Genomic DNA, 25,349 nt, shown 5'->3' with positions numbered 1-25,349 from the left:
GATAAAATCTGAACAGTGTAGTATAAAGCACATACAAAATAAGAAAGGAATGAGCATTTTGTACTCTGTGGGTAGTTTGGCTCTTCTTAGAAAGACTTTCTTCCAAAGATTTTTGGTTTTTTTAAAAAAAATTTTAATAAGAGCAGCTTATTCTCATCTGCAAAGTCAGGGCAAAATCAGTCCAAGTGGCAACTATGTTCATCAGCACTGCCTTTCTTTGTGGAGATATAAGAAGAAAGGGTTAGGATTGCTTTAGCCTGGTGTTAACTTCCATTTTGTCCTCATTTAAAGAACTGCTGAATTGTGGGGTAGTTCAGACAAGAGAAGGTGACGGTTGCATCAAGGGAGTTTTATTTTTAGTTAAAGGCAGTGGCAGATGGTTCCTTCAGCGCAGCCGTCGGGCTGAAGATCTGGTGATGGGAGTTGTTTTGGTGGGGGTTTCTTCTTCTCTTAATTCTGCCAATAGCTCTAAAGAGAGTAAAACGTGTCAATAATGAACACTCCACTGCCTTGAGCAGAGAAATCTACAGGCAACCTCCACAGTGGTCTGAAGCCCATGACCAAAGGGACAGCCCTGTTGGGCCAGATCTGTAGTCCTTCCCCCCTTAGAGCACACGTGTGCAGTGCCTTACCATCCTCAGAGTTGTTCTCCTCGTCGCTGGAGAAGGTAATGATGGCTTTTTTGCGTGGAGGGCGCTTTTGGGCACGCTTATGATTTCGGAGGGTGCGGGGTGGGGGTGTGACAAAATCATCATCTGTGTTGGCTGGGCTTAGGGGTGGGCGGCGTGAACCTGTCAAGAAAAAGGGAAAAAAATAGAGAAAAGCAGCAAACTTCTGTCTGTAAGGGTGAGGTAAAGTCCTTAGGTGTTTCTGCTGGACTGCAGGATCAGGGGGAAGCTGGAATCTCACAAAAAGGAACGTACTTCCTGTTGGTTTCCTCTTGGCTGGTGCTGGCATTGGAGTCTGACTACCATCCTGGCGTATCTCTGTGGAATCCAGTCCTCGGTTATGGGAGGCAGACAGCTTCTGCTCCAGTTCTTCAGCTAGAGCCTGATGGAGATGTAAAACAGCAGTGGAGGGGAAAAAAAAAAAAGAGAAGGTGAGGGGAGAGAAGTATTACATTCATAGCAGAATTGCCATCAAGTTAAATAAATAAATTGATAAATTGTCAGGGGTGAGGAATAGTCTGCTTAAAATGAAAAACTGCAGGGCTTTCCAGTCACTGTATGTAAAAAGCAATTGTTTTGCTGGCCTGGACCCTTGTCCCACACCCTTACTTTAGTCTCAGGTTTGATGCCTGCTCTGCGGAATCGAGCCAGCACAGTTTGGAAACAATTGTAGACAGCTGGATCTTGGAGCTTGTCTGCAAAGCAGTCATAGTTGTCCTGCAGCTTGTGAAGGCCCCGTTCTGAGACTGGAAGCAGAGCAAGGCAGTGGGACAGATCCCGATACTGACGCTCAGTCCTGGGAAAGACAAAGATCACCATTAGCTCCTACAAAAAGGGGTGTGTGAGGATGAGCACATCTCACCCAGAACTACCAGGTGCTTCTACCCTGCAGGACATGAGATTCAGGTTGTTCTGTTACAGGTCAGTGGCAGGGTGCTGTGCCATACCACAGATAACCACCACTGTATTCCATGACACTGACTTAGTGCCTGTTGGAAAAACATGAAGGTTCCACTGCTAAAGAACACAGTCACTTGTTTGAGAAGTGTCAGAAGTTACTGGTTGACAGGAGGAAAAGACTCAGTGAGGTCAGGGCTCCTCTTGAAGGACCTTATTTCAACCACATAACAAACCCCCCCAGCTGTTCATTTTTGCATGTTTGAGATGATCTCAAGCAGAAACTGTATTTGATGTTCTCTCTCCCTCTCCGGGTTAGTTACATAAAGAAAGTCATATTTATTAAGTTATAAAGTCAACAAATAACAAATGCTGTATCAGAGAATGACTACATCCAAATTCCAGCAAAAGTTACTGGAATAAAACCAAAGGGAAATAAAAAGAAAAGCACAAACTAACATCCCTAATGTAGATCACTGTGATGGAATGGGATGGGAAAAAGCAAGGCCAAAGCCCCTATTTTTAATATACACAAAGTGAAGGCCTCAAGTCTGTCCAGCACAAGCTGTCTCAGGATGCTCTGCTCAAACCCAGACAGATGGAGAACAAAGCTGCAGCATCCAGGTGTTTCCACCTTTACAGTCTGAATGACACATGGCAAGTTGCTATGTTTAGAACTACAGAAATGCTGAGGAGGGTGACGGTGGCTGCAAATCTTTTCTGTTAAGCTCCCATTTTAGCCTGGAGTGAGAGTCTTGGTCTAGCAGTACCACTAGTGTGCACCAAGCTGATCACCTTCATGGTACAGAAATATCATGGGACAGTCTACTAAAGGTGAGACACAACTTACACACAGATGGTTATTTACAAATGTGGTGTGAAGAGCTCACCAGTGCTCCTGGGAGGCAACTTTGGAGAGAGGGACCACTCTCCACTCTTGCTCAGGAAACAAAATCCAAATATTTTGAGAAATATGCAACTCCCTGAGGCAGCTGAGCAGGTCACATGCCCAGGCAATGTGCACGAATGGCCAAGATAAGCAGACAGCTTAAATCTCAAGGGCAAAACCACAACAATGGAGAAGGAAAACCACAGGAATGGAGGGAAGTAGGGTACACCAAAGCCAGTGGAAGTTAAAATTAAGATATCTCACTGGAATGGAAGGAGATAAATTTCTATTATTATTCTTCTTGGAAGGAAACAAAAAGTGTACGCCTGGGTCAGTGAAGTTACAGCTTGGGGAGCAGAAGAAAAGCAGCAAAAAAAGCCCCAAAACCTAGAAAGCTAAATGATATCCCATATTCACAGTGTGAGTCCTGCATTCTATACTCTGTAATCAGCAATGCACAAGCAAGGTATGCATATCTTGGAGATGGAGCAGAGCAAAAGCCAAAGTGTATGGTGGCACAAGCCCTTAGGTAAAATAATAATAATAAAAAACCAGAACAGAGTCCCAGGCATAGACTTGGTACTGAGCAGCTCATGCACACAGAACAAGGACAGGCCTATATCAGCTTGATAGCTGAGATCATCCCAGACAGGACTGCTGGAAAGATCCCAACTTCTCAGCTGAACACACTAATTTCCTAGCTGAGCTTCAAGGGAATAGCCCGTGGAGAAGGATCACAAAGGTATGTAAAATCCACATGTGGGATGTCTCCTTGCTCAGCTGTAATGTAGATCTAGACTGTCACAAATTTTTTTCCTTAAAAAAGGAAGGAAGAGGGGGTAAATCACTGCATAATAAAACCAAAAACCTTAATTTATAAGTATTAATGTATTTTTAGGAGAAGGTAGTTAAAAAAAAAAGGGGGACCTAAACCAAGTTATGTTGCATTTGTCATGTGAAGAATATAATGGGAACCTTTCACAACCACCACATAAAAGCTCATTTCTTCTGAAAAATCCTGAGAAGCAGAAGCGCTTGTCGGGAAAATTAAGATTACAACCCACCTGGCAGTCCGGAATCTCTGACAAAGTTTCTCCACCAAACTCTCTGTTTGTTTGTCTTTTGTAATATATGAGAACAGATGTCTGCAAGGGGAAAAAAAGTGCAAAATATTAGAGCCCACAGAGGAATTCCCATTTCAGGTAGGAGGGGTGCTGAAAAGGCAGCAGTGCTGACTTCTTATCTGCTCCTTCCACCCAGTTTAAAGAGCATGCAGCACCTCCAGACAATCTCCTCACTTCACAAGTTGCACTGATAGAGTAGTTTGTCTGACAAGCAAACCTTGAGGGGAGCACTGTGGCATGCAGTGTTTTCCCTCCTCAAAACCATGCTTATGGCTTTTTCACTATTAATTTGCTGAAAGTGTGTTGTTGTATTTTGGATCAATGCAAAAGTAAACACTACTTTGCACTAAAATGGGAACAAAGTCTAACAGAACTTAAATGCTAACTTAATCCATTTTTCCTTAGTGTCTTAAGGAATAGAGACACCTGGACTTTAGCACAGTTAAGTGCTGGTGCATTTTGCACTATGTCCTCTTAGAAATCACTGAATAACTTCTATTTATTAAGAAGGTCCTCCTGCTCTCCCTATTTCTTGTACCAACATTTCTGTTAACTCTACCTCAGTCAGGTTGCCACTGGCCTTGATACAGTTGTTCTAAAGCACTTCCTTGTTCAGTCTTTGTTATGTCTACAACCACCACACCAAGCTGCTTTTCTAAGATACATAACAGAGACAGCATTCTCAAGAGCCCTCCCTTTGCATTTTTTTCCAGCATCAATTAATCTTTAACTACTAATTCCCTTATTTTCCTCTTTAAAGGATATGTGGTGTGTTAAGTGATGATCAGGTCTTTAAAATTAATTATCCTTAAGCTAATTTGATACCTGTCTACATTGTTAAATCAATACTGCCTCTTCTTTGCCAGACACCTCCAGTTCTCTCCATGTATGTTGCTGGAAGTCAAAAGTTCATCTTACACCTGTCTTAACCCCACCAGTCACACTTTAATGCAATTGCTACACTTATTATGCTCTATGTCTGTGGTAACACCTTCAGTTTGATATTAATTAAAAACAGTACTGAAAATTCCAAAATTATTTGGATTTTTTAAATGTGGTGCCTCTTGTCTCCCTGTGATGGTTTGCTTCACTTCAGGCATTAACTTCCACTTCTATGTGTGCTGTCAGGAACCACAAGCTGTAATTCCCAGTATTTCATATTACTCTCCTTAATTAAAGCTGAAGCAAAATATTAATCTACTTTTGCCACCATAAATTAATTTTAGTCTCAATTAAACCCTCACTAGTAGACCTTTTCTGTGTCTTGCAATTCCTACCTATCCAAAATCCCATCCCTCTTCCTCAATGCACTGGATTCTCATAGACAGAAAGACTAGTTGAAAAATCATAGGAGATTTTATTGTTCTTCTCTTCAGCAACAGCAATACTTTTGTCTAACACCCTTCCCCTCTATAATCCATAGGGATTCAAATGACTCAGAAAACCCCTCATGTGGTTAAGTTTCATAAATGAGAGGAAAATGTCTGTACTTTACCAATGAAGACATTATTAGTGCTGTCTATGAGCCACCAATAACCTCCGATTGAAATATTCCAATATCTCTATACTCCAGAGTCAGGCTTTCTTGAAAAACACTGAACCAAACAAAAAAAAAAAAAAAAAACAAACAAAAAAAAAAAAAAAAAAAAAAAAAAAACACAAAAAAAAAAAAACAAAAAAACAAAAAACAAAAAAAAAAAAACAAACCAAAAAACAAAAAACCAAACCCAAAACCCCCAAAAAAAACCCCAAAACCCTAAAAAAAAAAACCAAAACAACAAAAAAAGCCCCCACAAAACAAACCACCAGAAAGCAAACCCAGATCCAAACCTGTTACTGTAACTACAGCTTTACTAAAACTGCTTACAAAACTCCAGTAGCCACCAATTACAAAAGCAGCAGTCTTTAAAACCTGTTGTGTTTTCCTAATGTTGCATATCCATGTTCCCATATGTAAAACCAACTATTTTCCTTTTCTAGAGGGAAAGTAATTTTGAGTTAGTGGTTACTCTTTGTAGAATCTCTCCTCACCCCCAACTCTGTAGCTCTAAAATCAATTCCCCTCAGCATGACTCCATTTCCAGTACAGACTGAAAAAGTCAGACCAAAGAGAACAACTGGAAAAGCATTTTGTACATGTCAGTGTAGTTTTTCTTCCCTTGATATGACACCCCCTTTGCATAAACATAGTCCTGGCAATAAGAGATTTATTTAACCTCAGAATACCTCATAATAGTGTGGAAGGATTCCTCCTCTATGCTGCTGTTAGGATCTGAGAGATGACTGATGATGTCTGGAAGCAGGTTATAGACAGCATTACCCTGTACAGAACACAAGTTTCTACATGAGATACAGAATTATAAAGGATAATTTGAGTCAAGCCAAATAAGCTGCCCACTTAAAATTACCTCCTTTTTCTCCACCCCAAATCTACTGATTGAAAGCATCAGCTTTTTGAAATGAGCTGTACACAGCCAGCCAAACCTATCCAGGACTATTTGGCTGGGGGCAGGGGGGGGGAACCCCAGCCAACCAACAAGCTAAACACTTCACCCCAGCTCTGCTCTTTGGCAGACTTGGATGCAGTTTCTTTGCCTTCCAACCTTGCCACCACCCAACAAAAAAAGCTTCCTGTTAAAGGAAACAGTTCTTCAGTTCACAGAACTGCTTTCCATCTTCTTGCCCAAAAAGGTCCAATCCATATTCTCTTTCCCACTTCTTTTACATAGCTTTGTCATGCACGTTGCAGAGATAGGAAGTCAGTGCAGTCAGTTGGCCAGTTTTCCTTTAACAAAGCAAACCAAGACAGAAAAGCCCCAGTGTCAGTGCAGCCTCTCAGGCAGTAAATCTCAAACTCTGAAGGGCCCATGTGAGGCTGCACATGGAATGAACAGTGTACTGGGGGTAACGCTGCTCCTGTTCTTACGTGATTGGGCAGAAACTGCTACAATTTAAGTATCTCAGTGTCCCACAGCCAAGAACAACTCAGAAAGGTTTCAGAGAAACCTGAAGGTTTCAGAGTTCCCTGACCATAAGGTCAGGGAACTCTGCTGTAAGGCCTAAAGGCAAGCTACAGAAAACTGCTTCTAACCCTGTGCTGGGCATATACAAGCAAGCAAAGGGAAAAGGCAGTAGTTTGGAGCCTGCCTTCCAGTGTGAATGGATGAGGTCAAATTCAGCAACATCAAGCAAGGATGAAGCAAAACCTGTATTGCAAAATTTCTTTTAACTACCCTTATTTAGTCCACAGAGAGACAGACCAATGGCTCTACGCCATTAACACACCTTCTCCAGGGCTCATGTTATTGATCCAGCCTCCAACAGCCCTTGCCTAGTCTTGTGAAATAAAGTCCCTGAGCATCCACTTGCCTTGTTGGCCAGTTCTCCAAAGAAGTTCTGAGCCACTCCCACGATTGCCTCCTCTGGGTCTATGAGCAGAGTTGCCATTTCACTCACTTGGCCCTTCACCTTTACCATGTCTTTGAGGATGAGGTGAGTCATCACCAGCCCAGCCGTCTGTCTCACAGTCGGGCAGGGGTCCCGCAACCTGACAGGAGCAAACAGTTACTGCAGAAAGCAGCAAGGGAGTGTCTCTGAGTTACTGGTACTCATGACAGCCCAAAGCTCTGGTCTCCCCGTACCAGCATCTTCAAATTTGCCTTCTTGGGTCATTCTCACCTTCTGGAGGCCCAGTGTCACCCTTTCACAGGGTTTTCATCACATGTCCTCTCCCAACAATGAGTGTAGCGTTACCTGGCATAGAGATGTGATGTCCAAGGCTCCACCAGGTTGGGGAAGCGGATGGCTAGGTCTCCTGCGGCAATAATGAGGTTGGATCTCACATCAGGCAGGGTGGATTTCTCCATCATTGTGAAGAGCAGACGCAAGTGGGAGTCACAGAACTCAGAGCTAACAAGACAGGGTACAGGAAAGAAGGGATAGATAGTAGAATTCCATCTCTCAGAGAGCAGAGAACAAAATAGTTTAAAAAAAGCAATCTGTGAACACTGTGTTTGTTCTTTCCTTGGGAAAGGAATTGCAACATTTGCTTGTGCTTTAATACTAGGAAGGCTGGGAAAAGAACTCTGGCATGGCTCAGCAGTACCTGATCATGCAGAGTTTGCCAAGAGTGAGGGCTGCGGCAGCTGACAGCGCCGAGTCACTGTAGAGTCCAGGGTTGTTGCAGATCTTCAGCACCAGAGGAACAAAGGCAGAGAGCAGGTGCTTCCCTAGAGAGTGGGGATAAAGACAGTGAGCATGAGAGCACTGTTTGTGCATCGTGCTTTAAGAACAATTACTCCATTTATCTCAGAGCTGCTGCAAACTGCAGTAACTGGTTGACTCACTTTCACCACTGAACAACCACCTCCAGAAAGGCAGAGCCAAGAAACAGACAGCCTACATGGAAACTGACAGTGCTTGCTTCCAGAGGAAACAGCCTTCCTTCTTCAGGACCTGTTACCCACTGTACCTGCTCTTTCACACAGGCAGCCAGCCAGTATTCCTCGGTGGCAGCCACACTTACCATCGAGAAGTTCTGTCTCACAAATACTGCGGATGAGCTCGGCCTCGGTGTCATCAGCCGTGGCTCCCACGAGGCCTAGCTCCTCCTCCATAGTGGTCTCATTCCCTGTGCTCTGTGCAGAGAGGAGACTGTAAGAAAGATGTCACGCAACAATGACTTCTTTCTTCACAGGGTTCTCTCTGGCGAGGTAGATGCATGTTACCAGCTGTACAACTAAAGTGGAGAACAGACTGACACAGAGTGTAATAACCCACTTTCCCCCAAGAACTGAATGAAGCTGTGAAGGGTAGTCTGGGATTTGCCAGTCCACATACTACAGAACATCAATCACAGGATCAAATAGTTAGGTTGGATGGGACCACAATGGATCATCTGCTCCAGCAGGGTCTTCCTAGAACACATTGCACAGGATTGTGCCCAGATAGTTCTTGAGTATCTCAAATGAGGGTGACTCCACAATCTCTCTGGGCAACCTATTCTAGCTCTTGGTCACCCCCACAGTAAAGAAGTTCATCCTCATAATCAGTTGAACTTCCTGTGCATCAATTTCTGCCCACTGCCTCATGTCCTAGCACTTGGCACCACCAAGAACCGTCTGGCTCCATCCTCTTGGCACCTCCCTCTTCAAATATTTACAGACATTGATGAGATGCCCTCTCAGTCTTGAGGCTTATAAGAGGCCCAGCTCCCTCAGCCTTTCCTTCTAAGAGATACTCCAGTCCCTTAATCATCTTTATTGCCCTCCACTGGACTTGCTCCAGGAGCTCCACATCTCTCTTGTAATGAGGAGCCCAGAATGTAAAGAAAGCTTAAACTACTGACACTACTAAGACAAAACAGACCTAGGATACATCCAGCATCAGTGTGTGAGTCCTGCATAACTTAAGGGACATTCAAATACTAAAAGCAAGAAGCTCAAAGCAGCCTTTGAATTGCTGGTTCCATGAGCAAGATTATGGGAAATCTTATGGCAAATAAAAAGCAAGACAAGGGAAGAAAGGAGACATGGGCATTGCAGTGGGGACCAAATCTATATCCAACTGCTACTTTTTGAAAATCTCCTAATAATCTCCTCCTGTGTGGAAAATGGTAGTGACACTGATAAGCAGGTAGATGAGGAAATGAACTACAAAGTTCTCTGTAGACTTAGGAGTATAACCATCTAATAGAGACTAGATACCTAGATGGACACAACATTTTTCTCTATTCTTACCCAGGAAAGTCAGCCTCATTACACTCTGGAAAATATACTAAGGTAGACCTAACCAAACAGGGCATTTGTAGTATCCAAATCATGTTAGAAAGACTACTGTTAAACCTTCATCATTACTACCTAACAGAGAATAGGACTCTCAAATCTTCTGGACTGGGGTTCTAGAAAGCCTTTTTTGAGAACTCAGGGTGTTTCTTCACCACTGTGGGTGGTATTGAAGAAACAAAATGGATGTTTTTGGTATTGAAGAAACAAAACGGATGTTTCTTCACCACTACGGCATCAGTTGCAAAAGACTGCACTGGTAAAAAAAAAAATGTGATGAGTGAAAGGGGAATGTTTGCCTGAAGCAGGAGGATAAGCATGGCCACGACATCATCCTTCACTCCCTCCCCTCTGCCTCTTCAAAACTCAACACCAGTGTGGGAGTTCTAGTGAATAGGGTCATTAAAGGACCTCAGCTCTCCCTGTCAATCCTGACCAATACTTGTCTGTTTCTATTCCTGAAGCACAGATTGTCCTGTACCTCATGCAGCCTCAGGATTGAATTCTCCAGAACTTTACTGCAGCTGGGACACTAGAAGAGCTGCCCATAGGGAAAAAACCCTTGGCTCTCACCTGGGGTCTCTGCTTCTTTGTGTTGGTGTCATATTGCTTCTTGATCTTCTCCTCTTTGAGGAGGCGGCGCCTGCGTAGCTCTGCACTCACTGACACTTCCAAATATGCTACCTGCTGCAGTGCCACCTGTCCCACAAGGGCCACCAGGTGCAGCAGCAGGAATGTGGAGAGACTGCCAGCACCATCAGAGACTCTGCTTGGAGAATCCCTTGCATCTAAAGGAGAAAAATGGCCACAGTTCAGTGTTGATCTAGACCTCCTCCCTGCTAGTTAGTGCCACATCTCACCAAATAACCCATCTCCACACTCCACAAACTGCTTCACAGCACTTATGCATTCCCATGCCTACACTTCCACCAGCCCTTCAGCTCTGTTCTTCTACAGTTACTCAAGGCCACTCAAAGTGGCACTGGAAACAATAGGTACAGATTTCCTTCATCAGCTTTTTTTCTCACCAGCTTTCTGCTCATCAGCCTCCTGCAGCTTCTCCAGAGCTTGCTGACTGCACACATGCAGGATGTCAGCACAGATCTCCTCTGCCCCTTCTGCCAACTGGTAGATGAGAGTTACAGCTGCCTCCATGAAGGGGATCCAGTGACTGCTTGGCTGGGCAAAGCCTGATGAGAAGAGGGAGCAATGTACCCACACATACCAATGATAACACAGGCGGTCTCGCAGCCCAACCCCATCTCCTCCAAACCTCCTGCTGACCTGGGCTCACCTTTACTCACAGTCTCACTCAGGCAACCAAAGAGCATGTGGTTCTGTGGCAGTCGAAAAGGGGCACTCTTCTCCAGTGCTGGCTGCAGAGACAAAGGTGAGTTACTCCCATGGGAGTAGCACATGAGATCTCCCCATGCCCTTCCCAGTACTCAACCTTCCTGTGTGCACAATGTTAATCAAACCCATGCCAGGGACATCCAGTACTGCTCTGCAGCTAAACATGTAGCAGGGACACTACTGTCACTTGTGACAGCATGGTGACTACACTAGGTGGATTTAAAGCTTGGCCAAATGATGATCCCAGGCCAACCCAGACAGTTCCACCATCTCACCTTAAATCAAAATAACTTTTTTGAAATGTCAAAAGGATTCATTTAAGATCTGATATTATTTACTCACTCTCTGCAATAAATAAAGAGGGAAACCTCTGGAGCATCTTAGAGTCATTAACAACTTGCCTTGGGGTACTACAGAACCATATGGGTTTGTTTAAAAGCAAAGTATCATCAGTGGAAATAACACAGGATAGTCTGGATCCAAGACTACCTCACACTTAGGTTGTTGCATATATTCTGTATCAGTCACACCACCTTTTAGGTTGGGAATAAGATACTAGAGAACTACTAAACCAAGTATGACAATACCTGAGGTGTCCCAGCACACCTGTGTTTGCCTGATGGATATATACTTGAACAAAACAGAATTTACTTGAGGATTTACCAGCTTTCAGTAGCTTGAAACAGGAACTCCTGATTCACCACAATCCTGTCCTCTCTACTAAATTTCTGGTTGGGAGGATGGATGGGAGAAGAGCTATGGCCAGTCAGTCAGCCAAATATTTTCAGTTCAGTCCCTTTTCACATACAAGCTTAACTGCAGACTTAAGTCAGCCAAAAATTGAATTACAGCCATCTTTAGAACATTTAAGAATGTTGTAATACACATTAACTCATGAAGTTCATGCAGCAACATCTCCAGTGGAAGGGGCTGTCACAGAATGATGCTGCTCTGTAAAGAAGGACTGCTTTTGTGATAGAACTCCTGAACCAAAATGCCCCAAATGACTGAGTCAAAAAAATCTGATTTTTTTCCAAGTGTATTAAAAAAAAAAAAAAAAAGTATAAATTGTTTCCTAGGGAAAGAAGCCATCAACCATCATGTTGTTCTAAGTACAACATGTACAACATGGACAGGTTTGAAAGCCTTTCATGTTTTATATTCTGCTGTACAGCTGACAACTCCTGAATATCAATTAATAGGGAGGGCAAAAGAATCACACCACCAGAAAACATGAGTAGAGCAAAAGGCTTCATGGTTGAGAAAACACAAATCAGTTTAGAATTGGGAGTCTGAAGAAGAGAATTGAAAGGAAAACATATTTTCTTGTGCACTGAACTCTTTACTAATTGAATTCAGCCTGTTGCCTAATGAAAATTCTTTTATTACATGTTCACTGATGTGTGCTAAGCTTTCCAGACAGTGCTGCTGAATGGTCTCAACCTACTTAATTTCAAAATCTGTAAAAATGTAATTACCTCTCTCTTTTCTTCCATGCAAACAATTTCCCCCCTTTCTTTGTTTCTGGATGACCTCAAGAACAAACCCATAGACTTACCTTAGGGTTACTGGCAAGCTTGGAAATAACATTGCATACTTCTTGAGGCAGCCTGTAGTCTTCACATGCCTTCTCAGACAGCCCCATTGTCACCAAGATGTCCAGGTTGCTACCTATAATCTCTGGCTTTCCTCTGTGGAATGGAAGGGATGGGGATATCACATGAGATGCTGCTGACAGTTTACAGAAGTATGGATAACCAAGAGAAATACTCTTTGTGCCTTGTGGAAGGGAGCGGTTTGAATAAGAGGGGAAAAAAATAAAACCCATCCAAATGACTCAAGATACAGCTAGAGGAGCAACAAGCAGTATTCCACAAAAGCCAATGTAATACACTGTCCACCAGGAGATGACTTTCTCCAAAGTGATCAACAGCCTCTTTGTAAAGAAGATTCTTGACTCTTCTTTCCTATCAGAAAGGACCAAAATTTACAGGGGTAAGAAAAACAAAAATGTTGGAAAATAGGAAAGAGCAGAGGAGCTCAGGATTTGTGACCTGAGGAATATATCATTCCTTCCTCTACTGTGGGATACAAAACAAACCAAACCAACATTTATCCAAAAAAAGCCAATCCCAAATCCACATCCACCCGTTCTCCTTTCTGCCTGTGAAAGAACTTTAGGATTACCATAATGCAGGCCTGTTTCTGACTAATGAAGGACTGAAGTAAGAAGAGCAAGTAAGTTGAATGCCAAAGGATTACTGGGCTGGGAAACAGAGGAAGTGAAAACCTTTTAGTGCAGACACATTTTTTTTTTGCCCCCAGAAAGTGAAACAGATGCGTTTTTCTTCATGCTAAAGGCTCCAGACATCTCTACTCAGCAGCTTCTCACTGTTCTTATCCAAACACAGACAAAACTGCAGAGTTGTGACACTGTAAACTCTGGGAAGGGATGGGCATTAATAAAATAATCTCATCATAACCATTCAGAGGCTATGCTGGTGGGATCCAACACAACTATGTTTAGTTCCAGGCTTCATTACCCCATGATAGGGTTACTATTTTTGAAGCTAGAGCCAAAGAGTCAGCTGATGCAGCACCCACAGTTCTTCAATAAAAATCGACTCCCTGTACATCCTTCCACTCACAGGCTTCAACCTGGCCCCAGGCTCACCGTGCCATCATCCCCAGCAGCATCAAAGCAGCGCGGCGTTCGAGCGACGAGCATGGAGATTTTTCCGTGAATCGCTCCCAAAGCAGCTGGGTCACAGCAGGCTTTATTTCATCTTTCTGCACAAACTCTGAGATCTGCAAAAGGAATGCAATTTAAAAATTAGAGAGAGGCAAAGGAGAATGAACTTCAAAGTAAAGACGTAATCTGCAATGGCTACCATTTGAATAAAGCAGATACACAACCCAAAGCCAGGCAAAGCAAATACTCACTATTTCCTCTAAGCACTGTATCGTTCCCAGAGATGCATCCACCATGATGAGAGAGAGAGAGTGCACCAGGGCCTGTGCCTTGGCCCTTAGGAAGGGGAAAAATAACAAAAAAAAATTAAAAGGTAAAGAAAAAGCAACTGTCACAATTACTGCTCTATTGAAAGAGCTGAAAACATTTCTTAGATAACAGAGATGATTCACAGGATCAAGAAAACTCCCACAACAAGCTTGAGTTCTTGAAGTCACCCAAGTGCCAATGGCCATGATGTGTGATAAGTCCATTGCCTCGTGCACTGGTGCTCCTTATGATGTTTAAAGATCTAATCAGAGGCACTAAGCAGCCACTTCCCAGTTTATTCCCCACCACAAGTCAAAGTACAATTCCCTAGAAACTGAAAATCTCTCTATGAACAAATGAGGACAGAGCACAGACCGTAGAAGTGCTGTTTCCAGGCAATATTATCTGGAAGAAATAAGAAGCAGCACGTGCTCTTTATTGCCCTGATGCTACAAATGAGGGTGAGTTATGGTGCATCTCACCAGGAATCACGCTTATCTTATTGCACGAGTATCCAACAGGATTTACAAGTGGGTAAGCACTAAAAAAGGGCAAGTGCCAAAGCAGAGAGAACACACACCTCTTCTCTAGTATGGAAGAAGCAAACTTCCAAGTGGTAGCAAGCTCCCACCACCAAATCCTCAAGAAGGATAAGCAACAAAGACCCTTTAACATCCTCCCATCTAAGACATGTAGAATTTGTTAGAAAAATATTTAAGATTGGTCTGACTGAAATACAAATAGAAATACATGTGAAAGCACCCAAATAAGAACCAACCTTGTATAGTGTAAAGGACAAAGAAATGGGGAATATGTTGGGTACATCAGAAGTAGAATGCCTACACATGACCAAGGCCACAGCATGTATGACTTGTCAGCAAAAAAACCTTAAGTTTGGTAACGGAAATATAGTTTCAACTTTAGACCACACTGTTCCTCTTATTATTCCAGCAAGATGAACAACTACAGTTACAAGAAACTCAAAATGGGACAACTGACATTGGCCAACAACTTTGCCCACAGAGTGAAGTATATAAGTCTCCTGGACATGGGATGACTCCATATCAACAGGTGACTCCTAATGGGCTGAAATTCATTGTTGCCAATCAAGAACCCTGCTAGCAAGAGAAACATTCATAATTAACATTTCTTGTTCCCTATCAGATAGGGACCCTACCCAGACTATTTAGGCAATGCTTTGTATGAAAGTGACATTTATGAGAACAATAAATATTAGTGCCTGACAACAGTTTAACTTCAAGTAATTCTCAGCATCTGCTTTGCAAGGTCTCACAGAGTTTTGCTGCATGAATTTCCTACACATGAGCTCTATGACAAGCCAAGAACAGAAGCTCAGCAGGGGGTTCTGCAGGAAGACTGGGACACTCCGACAATAACTTTATGTTTCAGCTCAGCGTGAAGCATGGCAACTCTCAGTTCTCCTCCTGTCCATACCCCATTCACAATAGCAGAAAGGGGATGGGGGGAGGGAAAGGAAAAAAAAAATCTGATTAGGAAGATCCATACCTCTCTGAATCCTCGCTGGGGCTCAGATAGAGTTGTCTGTATGCATTCAGCACAGCCTCCTTAATTCCAGGCTCCTTTGACCATATGAGGGGCAGCATCCTGCGGACTCCAAGCAGTGCCTGGGGCACGCCAAACTGTGAGACTGTCACGAAGAACTCAATGGCTTCCTGTACCACTGCAGAGAGAACAGTTGTGATGGTGCAGTTCTTCCCCAGTTCCCATTAAAGAGGCCATTAAAACAAATTCATAGGAGTACTGGTCTCACAGCAAGCTTTACAAACATCTAGAGATCACTGCTACTGTCTGCAGAGGCCTTGAGTCAGAATGGGATCACTAGTACAAAGATGTAGATGTCCCAAAAAAAGAGACACAAATTAACAATATTACAGCTAAATCCAATGTGATATGGTTAGGGAAAGAGCACGGAAACTATCTTTGAGAAAAAAAAGCCCCAAAATTCTCTTCTGGGAAACAGTAACTTTGAGAAAAAAGGTCTCATAGTGACAGCAGACAGCTGAATATAAGCCCCAGTGCAATGCTATAACCAGAGGAACTAAGCTATTTGAGGTACACAATCAAACCCCAGGTGTTTAAATACCAGGTAGGGGAATTTCTTGGCCTTGAACTTCAAAGGACCTGTAAAGACTTAACCCAGGAGTTCATTTTCGTGTGTGTAAACAGCTAATGACCCCAAACTTTGCTGGGGAAGCCCACATGCTTATCTCAAGTAATATGAGCCCTCAACAGAGATGAAGCCTCAGAAGTGTTTGCATGAAGTCTGGGGCACTGCGGTGCCCACACCCATCAATACCCCAGATTTGTGCAAGTGGATGTGCTGGAGAGGATGGGAGAGGGACTTGTGCCCCTCATCCCTTGGAAATGCCAATTTCTGATAAACACTACAAAAAAGTCTAAGTGATTACAGTAGTTCTAATATGAAATATGAACAGCTGAATTAACTCAAAGGCCTTCTGATTACCACCTTTCTCTACAGCACTGAAGAGGACCAGGCCACAGAACCTGTTGATCAGGCTCATGTTTAACTAGAGAATAAAGTTTGAGGAAAGGTGAGTTAGAGGAGACCAGCTGCTTAGTTCCCCTCTTGTGGCCAACATAACAGCTGAAGCTGTGTCAGGGCACTGAACACGTAACTAAACACAGCTTCACTGGCCAGGCTTACTCTGAGAGAACCTCAGCTGAGATGATGAACATCCATCCCTCCCCACAGAAGGCAGGACAGCTTCCACATTTGGTTACCTGGTTGTTTTTTTTTTTTTTTTTTTTTTTCAGAAAGTTCAAATACATTTTATTTCATATGTTTTTAAAAACAACTTTTAAACATATTAAAAAATATTTTCTAACCTTGGTATTTAAAAAATAAATAGACATTAAATAAATAAATATTCCCCAAAAGCCTATTCAACTCCTTCATGACACTCATTTAGATGGTTCTTGCTTTTCCGATACCCTGGAAGTGTCTGTGACATCTGCTCAATGAAGAGCAGCTCCTTCAATCTTTTCTCCTTCTCCTGGAGCTCTACCACTCCAACATTTTCTCTCAAGCAAGGAAAGATCTAGAAATGCTGAATGGGGAAAAAAGGTTATTTTCACATGGTTATTTCACATACCTGAGACAGAATTTTCATACATCATCTTGCTGATCAGGTTCAGAGCTTCTGTGATTTTCACAGAGAAGTTGTAAGCATCTTGCAGGTAGTGCACCAACATCTCCTGTTTGACCAGCTCTGTTTGAGGCTGTTCTTCCTGAATAACTTCTTCAATCTTGTCACTGCTGTTGTCACGTGGAGGATCCTCACTGTTCTCACCTGGGCATGAACCTACACAGCACACTTGTTTGTGAGCAGTACTGAAGATACAAGAGAAACAGGCACAGTTCAGGGCATTTTAACCCTCCTCTCCCCATCCCACAGTGACACCTTCCAAGAGCCAGGATACAAAAATCCAAATTCTGCAATCAGACCTAGCTACAAAATCTTGGCATGCTGTGGAGCAAGTTCCAGTACTAGAGTGTGATGCTCCAGAGAACTGCCAGCATGGTAAAAGGGTATAGAAGGACATGGCCCATTTGGGGTGAACTCCATTAAAATGCTGATAAGGTTAATCTGAACTTGATAATTCCCCAAAGATAGATGAGGGACCTCAAAGGGAACCAAGAGACGGCAAACACTACTACTCCATAGCAAAGTTTGTGCAAGTGTGGAGAGTTCACAAAGTTAAGATTTTTAGACAATAGACTTCCAACAGAAATATGCTCAACGTGATTGGCTAAGCAACCTCATGCTGAAACAAACACCAAACAAAGAGTGTGAAATCTTGAAAATACACCCAGAGGCTCAGGCCCCAGATAACCAAGACTCTGCCTGAACCAGATACTTGGTCAAGGCTGCTAGGGGTAAGCATTATGTGCCACCACCTGTTCAGGAAGCAGAACTCCTGACAAATTCAGACAGGGCAGAAGGGTGTGAGCAGCAACACTGGCTTCACTCCCTTCAGATATTATGTGAGTTAAGGCACCAAAAATGCACTTCTACTGGGACCATGGAACTGTTCCAACCAAAAATTAAGATCTGTATAATCCAGCTAAAATGCCAAGGTACTTGAACAAATGATGCAGAGATGCTGCAGCTCTGGGAGCTGTCAGGTACACACAGACTGAGCCCCATAGGTCAGAAGGAGGGATAGAGCATTCCAGAGGGTTTTAGTCTGGCTCTGGCATTATCTTGGACTTGGAGAACAGACAGAGTGATATAGTTACCTGTGTAAAGTCTCTTCAGAACACCCAGGATTGTTGCCTCCTCGTTTTCCTCCCCAGGGCCAACAAAAGGTTCCTTTCCCTGGAAGCGACACAGGGCCTTCTGTGTAAGGCGGGCTGCACTCCTGGACAATGACATTGCCCAAGAGAGTATCAGCAACACATCAGAGCAGAACATAAGGGAAACCATCCAACTTTGCCCTGAACACCTGGGAAAGCAGCTCCTATCAGCATCTTGTACTGGGTGCCCACATCAATCTCTTCCTACAGAGTAATGTTACTGGAAATCACCCCGTGGGATAAACACTGTCACCGCAGAGCCTTCTTACTTGTAATTCAGCTTCTTCAACAGACCAGTGATTTGCTCCACTGTCCTCTCCGCTGTTTCTTCAACTTCCAGGACCTCCTCTTCCCCTTCCTGCAGTGGCTGAAAGAGCTGCTGTGTGGCAGCCCTAACTTCTGGCAGCATCGCTTGCCACTCTTCCTCTGGGGCGATCACTGGAGCTACTTAAAAACCAGAAGGATTGAAGAACACAGACTCAGGTGACACCTTTAATGGGAAGGAAAAACTCATCTGGAAATTAGAAACTTCCCCTACCCCCTCCCCAGTCAGGTACTGTTCCCATTGCTGATCCCACCCAGACTGCAGTGAGAACAAGACAAGACAAGAACTCTGACTAAAACAAATAAACCACTGAAGGTAGAAAAAAAGACAGATAAGAATAACATAATTTGTTTAGCCTTGGACTTTGGTGCTGCCCACAAATCAAGTTTAAATAACATCTGATCAAAATCATGACTCAAGCAGTCCTTGAGTGGTAGAAAAGAGAAACCTGGGAGGGTGTTCATAGACATTTTCAGTTCTTACCCTGAAAATAGGATATATAGCTATAAGGACTGTTGATTTAGACCTGGATATTAATATGATCCTTTTATAACACCACCATAAGGAAAACTGTTGTGAGTTTAATCCCAGTTATCTGGTCTCACCATCTCACACTGAGATCTGAGGTACGATCTGAGACAAAAGCTGTCACAACCTGGGAGCAAATTTAATATGAGGAAAAGTACATTCTGGACTGTCCTAGAAAGTGGAAAGAAGAAGAAAGGAAATTACCTGCTGTGGGTCTGCTACGATCCCTCATTTCTTTCAGTTTCTGCACTTCTTTCTTCAGTGGCCCATCCAAGTCAGTCCAGCTTAGCTAAAGATGTCAGGAAGAGAAGAAGAAATATGTAAGTTATCCTCCTTTTCCTGAAATGCCAGAATTCTCCTCTCTCTTCCACCCCCTGCTTTAGTTGTCAACCCCCATGGATAACCCTGTTTTGGGAAACTGGAAGAGTAGACTCTGGCCCCAATCCTAGAATGAGAACTGCTCTAAGTTGCTCATCTCAGGCTCAGAAACTCAGGAGAAGGTGCAGCTAAACACAAAGAGCTGCAGATCCACGAAGAATATTCTAAAAAACTAATTTTGATCCTAAGGAGAGAAACCTCACAGTGGACTCAAAACTGCTGCAGGTTTTTTACCTCAATCACATCCCTCCTGGCCTTCAGCAGGAGGGCTATGAATTTCACCAAGAGAGGGATGAGTCCAAGAACTCAAAATCTGAACCTGAGAAGACCAGAAAGCTGCCACCTGCAGAATCAAAGGCTACACCGTTCCTCCCACAAGACACAGAAATGCTACTGCCCTGGCTATAGCACACCGCAGATATTTAGCCTGCAAAGAGATATCTAACATATCCACCATATTAACTGGATTTACCTTGCTGGAGAAGGGATTATTGGACAAAAACACAGCCAGGAGCTGGATTGCATTTTTAACCACTAAGACAGATTTGTCTTTGAGCCGCCCAACAGCCAGCGACACCACAGATTGAAACTGAGTCAAAGGCAGGGCCTAGAACACAACAGAGCACAGATAAAGTTATCAAGAAGGCTCAGAGACTTGGGAAGAGTTTACTGCAGATATATTAATGTACTAAAAAGCACAGATTATAGATTTACAGAAAAGTCTAGGGCTCAAGAGACCTCTGGATATATTCTGGTCCAGCCTCCACTGAAAGCAAGGATTTAGGTTATCCAGGATCCTGCTGAGTTGAGTCTTAGTATATCTGGTAATTGTGATGTTCTCCCATACTAGTGTGTGAAAAGAGGCTGTATGCTATGCTCTTTCTTCTAGTTTGTCCTGGTAAGAATAAGCAGCATCTAATTCCACCCCACAGTTCCCCCACCCCTGGGATCTTTGGTCTCTTGGAAGAAACTGCCGACACCACAGTACACAGGGACAGCACCTTTCTCTGTTAAAACTTCAATCTGTGCAAACAAAAAGCAGAGTGGCAGAAATTCCCTCAAAACACACAAGATGGGAAGAGATGACTGAGGCAATGCCATTTGCCTAGTCAACTTGCCTTGCACTGCACGATGCGAGTGAAGAGCTGCAGCACGCGGCTGCGAACAAAGCCATGTACATCACACACGTGGGCCTGCAGCATATCCAGGAACTTGTCCCGAGTGCCACGGGCAGCTTCCTCCAGCTGGTCACCATTCAGCACCTGCACCAGCACTTCTGCCATAGCTGCCAGAATGGCATTTCGCATTGTGTAACTCTGCCAAGACAGGAGTTGTTGAACTAGGAACAGACCAAAAGACATGATTTGATATGCCCAGAGTTTGGGCCTTCCAAATCCCAGGTGCCAGCCCTAAGTGAATTTTTTTAGCATGGTTATTGAATTAGGTTTGGGTGAACATAGCTGTGCATGCAAGACAGAGTAACCTTTGCTATGAAGACAGGCTGAGAGTTGGTCTTGTTCAGCCTGCAGAAGAGAAGGCTTTGGGGAGGCACCTTCCAGTACCTAAAGGGGGCTGTGAGAGAGCTGGAGAGGGACTTTTTACCAGGACATTCAGTGACAGGGCAAGAGAGAATGGCTTCAAAGTGAAGGTAGGTTTAGATTAGATATGAGGAAGAAATTCTTTACTGACAGTGTGGTGAGACACTTGAACAGGTTGCCCAGAGAAGCTGTGGATGCCCCATCCTTAGAACTGTTCAAGGCCAGGCTGGATGGGGCTTTGAGCAACCTGGTCTAGTGGAGGGTGTCCCTAACCATGGCAGAGGTGTTAAGGTCCCTTCCAACCCAAATCCTGCTATCCAGGTAGGTTCATAGAAGCCAAGAACTGACATGAGAAACACTTACAGCAGATAAAGAGAAGGTAACACAATGACAAACTTATTAAGTGCTGAAGAACAAAGGACAACAGCAGGGACCTCAGACGAGTAGGCAGTCTCCTGTTCTCTGACAACTGATAGTCTGATAGTGACAACTAGACAGGAGATGCCATGGTTTCTGTTCCGTTTGCATCTTTTAGGTTCCCTTTGCGTCTTTTAGGTAAGGGCAGAATCTATTCCAATAGAGCAGGTTTTGGATACTTGAGCTCTGTGAAAGAGGTTCTGTTTCAGACAGAAAAATTGGATAGCAGCACCTCTACCGTTTGACTTTTCTGGACAGGTGACTTTGCAGAAACGTACCTCCCCATCCAAGTGAGGCAGGAGAACACTCATGTTGGAGAGCACCAGAGTTGGAATCTGTTCAGCCAGTTCACTTATAAAAGTAGCATAACCCTTGACTCCAGAAGCCTCACGAGCCAAATCCTGGGGACATTTCTGTCCAATTTCCCTGTGCAGAAAGATGAAACAAGGAATGGGGTGCCTCAAGTTGCTAGGGATAAAAGGACAAGCCTCCAAGTATTTCTCTCACCTTAGCAGTTCACCCACCAGGCTTTTTAGACCATACTCTTTAGCCCAGAGGCTCACGGCCTGTGCAAACACTGGGGCTACATGTTCAAAGTGCTGCAGCATCTGCGTGATCTTCAGAGTGGCACCTTTAACACATGAGAAGGAAGAAAGAGGTCAGGGAAAGTAACTGGGAATGACTTCAGGAAGAAGGCAGAATGGCAGGAACTCACTGAACATGTGGTCACAGTGAACCAGAGCTGCAGCAAGCAGATGTGTCAGAGCCTCCCGTGTGACCCGGTACCTCTGAAGGCCGATACTTGGATTCTCCAGGATACGGTAGCAGCTTCCCGTCATTAAGCTAAACCCACAGAAGACAAACTATCTCAACTCACTATCTCAACTTGCACACACATCATTCTAGCACATCACACATTTCTGTTTGAGAGATTCTCCAATGGCCTCTAAAAATTAGCAAGCATCTGAATTTTTTTGTGGCCTACATGAGGAGAGGAAGTGATTCCTATACATGCTGCTTTTGCCTTGAGCTATTTCCTCAGTTTCCCAATGATCTGCACCCCACAGAGCGCTGTAATACCATCTCATTGGTAGAGCTATCATTTAACCTTTTATCCCTCAGAACCAGTTACACATTCCACCAATACACCTGCTCCAACTCATACCTGACAAACTCTTCTTCCACTGCTAAACCACCCCAAAGCTGACGGAGATCCAGCTGCAGCAGCTGTGTAAGCAGCTGTAAAAGCGGCTCCCGCTCCTCTTCCCACAAGGATCCAGAAGTCTTGGCATGGTTCTTCCTGCTCTAGAAAGCAGATTACTTAGTGAGATACATCAGCAGCTTCACAACAGACAAAACTCTGTCACTACCCTGTTTCCTTCAAAATTTAAGTCTGTTATAGCATTAAGAGACACATAGTGAGATTTGTGAGATCACAGGGGGCTTTTTTCCCCCCCGCAAGTCTTCTCTCTTAGCTCAGGCAAGCACCAGTGTCTTGTGTGGTTTAAGGATTATACCTGCATCCACTGCCACCACAGAAAGGAAATCTTGAGAAAATACTGGCATACTAAGTTCCAGACAGAAACTGAAGAATGAAATAGGATGGCCTGGGCATCCAAGTCCCTGCTGATATTTAGAAACATGATTTCCTTTGGCTGTTTTCCATGCACAGTTTCAGAGAAGCACCAGTACTCCACATTATGCACTGCTCTTGCTGGCATCATGTTTATATAAACTCAGCTATAAATCTGACAGATACTACAGAGTTCAGCAAACTTAAAATTTTATTCTGACTTTTATCACCTTTCCCCCAGTCCCTTCACATACCTTCCTACCAGGATCTGCCTCCAAACAACTGTTCTTGCAGGTTTCCATTTCAAAGGCATCCATCAGGCCAGTCAGCAAATAGCAGTTCATCTTAAGAGCATTGAGGTGAGCAGCACGGTCTGCATGGCTCAGCCCAGAGTCACTCAAGATAGCAGGAAGATCACTGGAATGATGGGACACCACTGAGGAGAAGCAGAAAGTCATGAGCACTCCTTGCCAGGTCCCTCAGCAATCCTCTCTTTCGGAGGCTTAGAGCAGCCATCAGATTACCAAAGATGTGTGCTCACATCTCACCAGCTGTAACATGGGCTGCCCCCTGCAACCCAGACCTTGGGCATGCTGTCTTGTCCTATCTCCACAGCCCTCCATCAGCTCAGAGAAACACTCGCTCTGAGCTGATACATCGCACAGGTGTATTTTCCAGGGACCAGGGCGAGAGGATTTTCTGTCGGTCTGCCCTTACAGCGAACATGCACAACTCAGCATCGTCCACCAAGATTACAGACCGTATGACAGGAGTGGGCTGAGGGTGCAGCCCAGCTGGCCGAGTCACATTAGCCTTTATATCATCATTGAGCTGCCAACGGAAAACAACCTCTCTGTTAGTCCTGCGTCGGCCGGAAACAGCGGGTACCCACCGTGCATCATCAGCTCCAGGGCGTCCTCCTTGACAGCCGTGCCCAGGGTTCGGAAGTGGCTGCGGGACAAACACAGGGCGTAAGGGCGGCGGGCAAAGAGCACCTGGCAGAGGGGCGAGCGCCCGCCCCTCCGCCCCATCCCTGCCCCGTACTCACTGCAGCACGCTGTACACGCAGTCGAAGTGCTGCAGCACGGCCAGCGCGCCCTGCGCACGGAAAGCGGCCCGGAAAGCTGCGGCAAAACACGGAGAGAGGCGTGGGGATGGCCATGAGCCGGCGGCAGGACCGGGCCCGACCGGGAAGGGGGTGTGGGGACACCTTACCGGCGAGTGCGGGCGGCAGCTCGTGGACGGACAGCACCTCCTGCACCACGTAGCGCCCGGGGCCGCCATCCCGCAGCAGATCGGCGGGAGCGAGGGGCAGGTGGAACTCGGGGGCCGCCGCCATGGCCGCCACAGCCCCGCACGGCCCCGGGCGCTCGAAACAGCGCGCGCGAACCGCGCTCGCCCCGCCCCTTCCCGCCACGGGCCTATCAGCGCCCGGCGGCTGCGCCGCGCGCCGGCCCCTCGCCCAATCGCCGGCTCCCCTGCCCTCCCGACCGTTGGCGCAACGTCACCCGCGCGCCTCTGCGCTCCGCGGCGGAAGGGGCGGCCCGGCGGCACCGCCGCTCTTCCCGTCCCGTCCCTTCCCCGGGGCACCGGGGATCATCCCCATGGCGGCGGCGGCAACGCTGCTGCTGCAAGCGGCGGGCCGGGCCCTGCTGGGCCGTGCCGCTTCTCTGCCCTGCGCCCAGCGGGGCTTTAGCGACTGCGGCGGGGCTCGCTGGGCGCCCGCGCGGCCCGGCCTCCCCGTGCCGCTGTCCTCGCCCCTGGCGGGGCTCTCCCGGCCCATCCGCATCAAGGAGCCGCCCAAGCGCAAGCCGGTAGACCGGTGGACGAAGAAGCGGGCCTTGTTCGGGGTGTATGACAACGTGGGGATCCTGGGTAAGACACACACCCCGCCCGCACCGCCCCGGGGCAGGAGGGGAGGGAGGCTGGACTCACCTGCGGGCTGGCGCCTCTGCCGGCAGCGATAGGGCGTGGAGGATTTGGGCCGGCCGCCCTGGGAACAGCCTTCTCCAGTGCCTGGCTTCATCTGTCTCTCCTGTTTTCAGGCGGCTTCCAGATCCACCCGAAGAATCTCATCATGGGGCCCACTTGGCTGCGAGGCTGGCGGGGGAATGAGCTGCAGAGATGCATCCGCAAGAAGCAGATGGTGGGCGATCGGATGTTTGCAGAGGACTATCACAAACTCAGCAAGAGGATCCGGTACTTGTACAAGCGCTTCAATCGCACCGGAAAGCACCGCTAGGGAACAGCAGTGGCTTCAGCCTGTGGAGTGGAGTTTTGTGGCATTGCAGTCAGAATAAAGCCAGCTTCCACGCAATTGAATTCCAAGTGCTTTCTACAACCTTTGCTGCATATTTCTACCCCGCTCCCAAGGGGTAGAGCCTGCTGCTCCAGGCCTGAGCTCCTCTGTGCCCCCTCAGTCATTTCTGACGTACTTCTTGCAGGCATTTGTTCCAACCTGCATCCCTGAACTTGACCCTCTGGTCCTCTGTTTTTTTGGCCAGGCTTCTAGCAT

The 25,349-nt window shown here is 45.4% G+C and overlaps 2 protein-coding genes and 1 non-coding gene across 5 annotated transcripts; 1 reads left to right on the top strand and 2 right to left on the bottom strand.

Moving 5' to 3' along the window:
• Positions 1–328: 328 nt before the first annotated feature.
• NCAPD2 (non-SMC condensin I complex subunit D2) lies at positions 329–24,173 on the bottom strand. Of its 3 annotated transcripts, none has more exons than XM_053932924.1 (31): positions 24,050–24,173; positions 23,883–23,958; positions 23,727–23,785; positions 23,089–23,270; positions 22,427–22,566; positions 21,977–22,104; positions 21,769–21,892; positions 21,540–21,687; positions 20,425–20,622; positions 19,779–19,913; positions 19,133–19,217; positions 18,345–18,522; positions 18,019–18,140; positions 16,871–17,080; positions 15,243–15,417; positions 13,658–13,742; positions 13,389–13,522; positions 12,273–12,405; positions 10,656–10,737; positions 10,390–10,551; positions 9,935–10,149; positions 8,104–8,215; positions 7,684–7,807; positions 7,332–7,487; positions 6,948–7,125; positions 5,805–5,899; positions 3,519–3,599; positions 1,278–1,464; positions 924–1,050; positions 633–791; positions 329–468 (listed from the first exon to the last, which is right to left on the bottom strand). In XM_053932924.1, exons 1-31 carry the CDS (start codon positions 24,171–24,173, stop codon positions 386–388), a joined length of 4,197 nt encoding a protein of 1,398 aa, XP_053788899.1. In that variant the 3' UTR covers positions 329–385. The 3 variants fall into 3 exon arrangements, with proteins under 3 accessions (XP_053788899.1, XP_053788909.1, XP_053788911.1); XM_053932934.1 differs by having other exon boundaries at positions 18,345–18,519; XM_053932936.1 differs by lacking the exons at positions 329–468; positions 633–791; positions 1,278–1,464 and having other exon boundaries at positions 962–1,050.
• LOC128784863 (small nucleolar RNA U85) lies at positions 23,345–23,666 on the bottom strand. Its single transcript, XR_008429664.1, has one exon. It is a non-coding gene; the product is annotated as a small nucleolar RNA U85 (small nucleolar RNA).
• MRPL51 (mitochondrial ribosomal protein L51) lies at positions 24,172–25,151 on the top strand. The gene is made up of 2 exons (XM_053932975.1): positions 24,172–24,709; positions 24,880–25,151. The coding sequence occupies exons 1-2, from the start codon at positions 24,172–24,174 to the stop codon at positions 25,074–25,076; spliced, it is 735 nt and encodes a 244-aa protein (XP_053788950.1). The 3' UTR covers positions 25,077–25,151.
• The last annotated feature ends 198 nt before the right edge of the window (positions 25,152–25,349 follow it).

The sequence above is a fragment of the Vidua chalybeata genome, chromosome 2, assembly GCF_026979565.1.
Source record: "Vidua chalybeata isolate OUT-0048 chromosome 2, bVidCha1 merged haplotype, whole genome shotgun sequence".
In the NCBI taxonomy this organism is placed as follows: Eukaryota; Metazoa; Chordata; class Aves; order Passeriformes; family Viduidae; genus Vidua; species Vidua chalybeata.
This window is presented reverse-complemented; position numbering and strand designations above follow the sequence as displayed.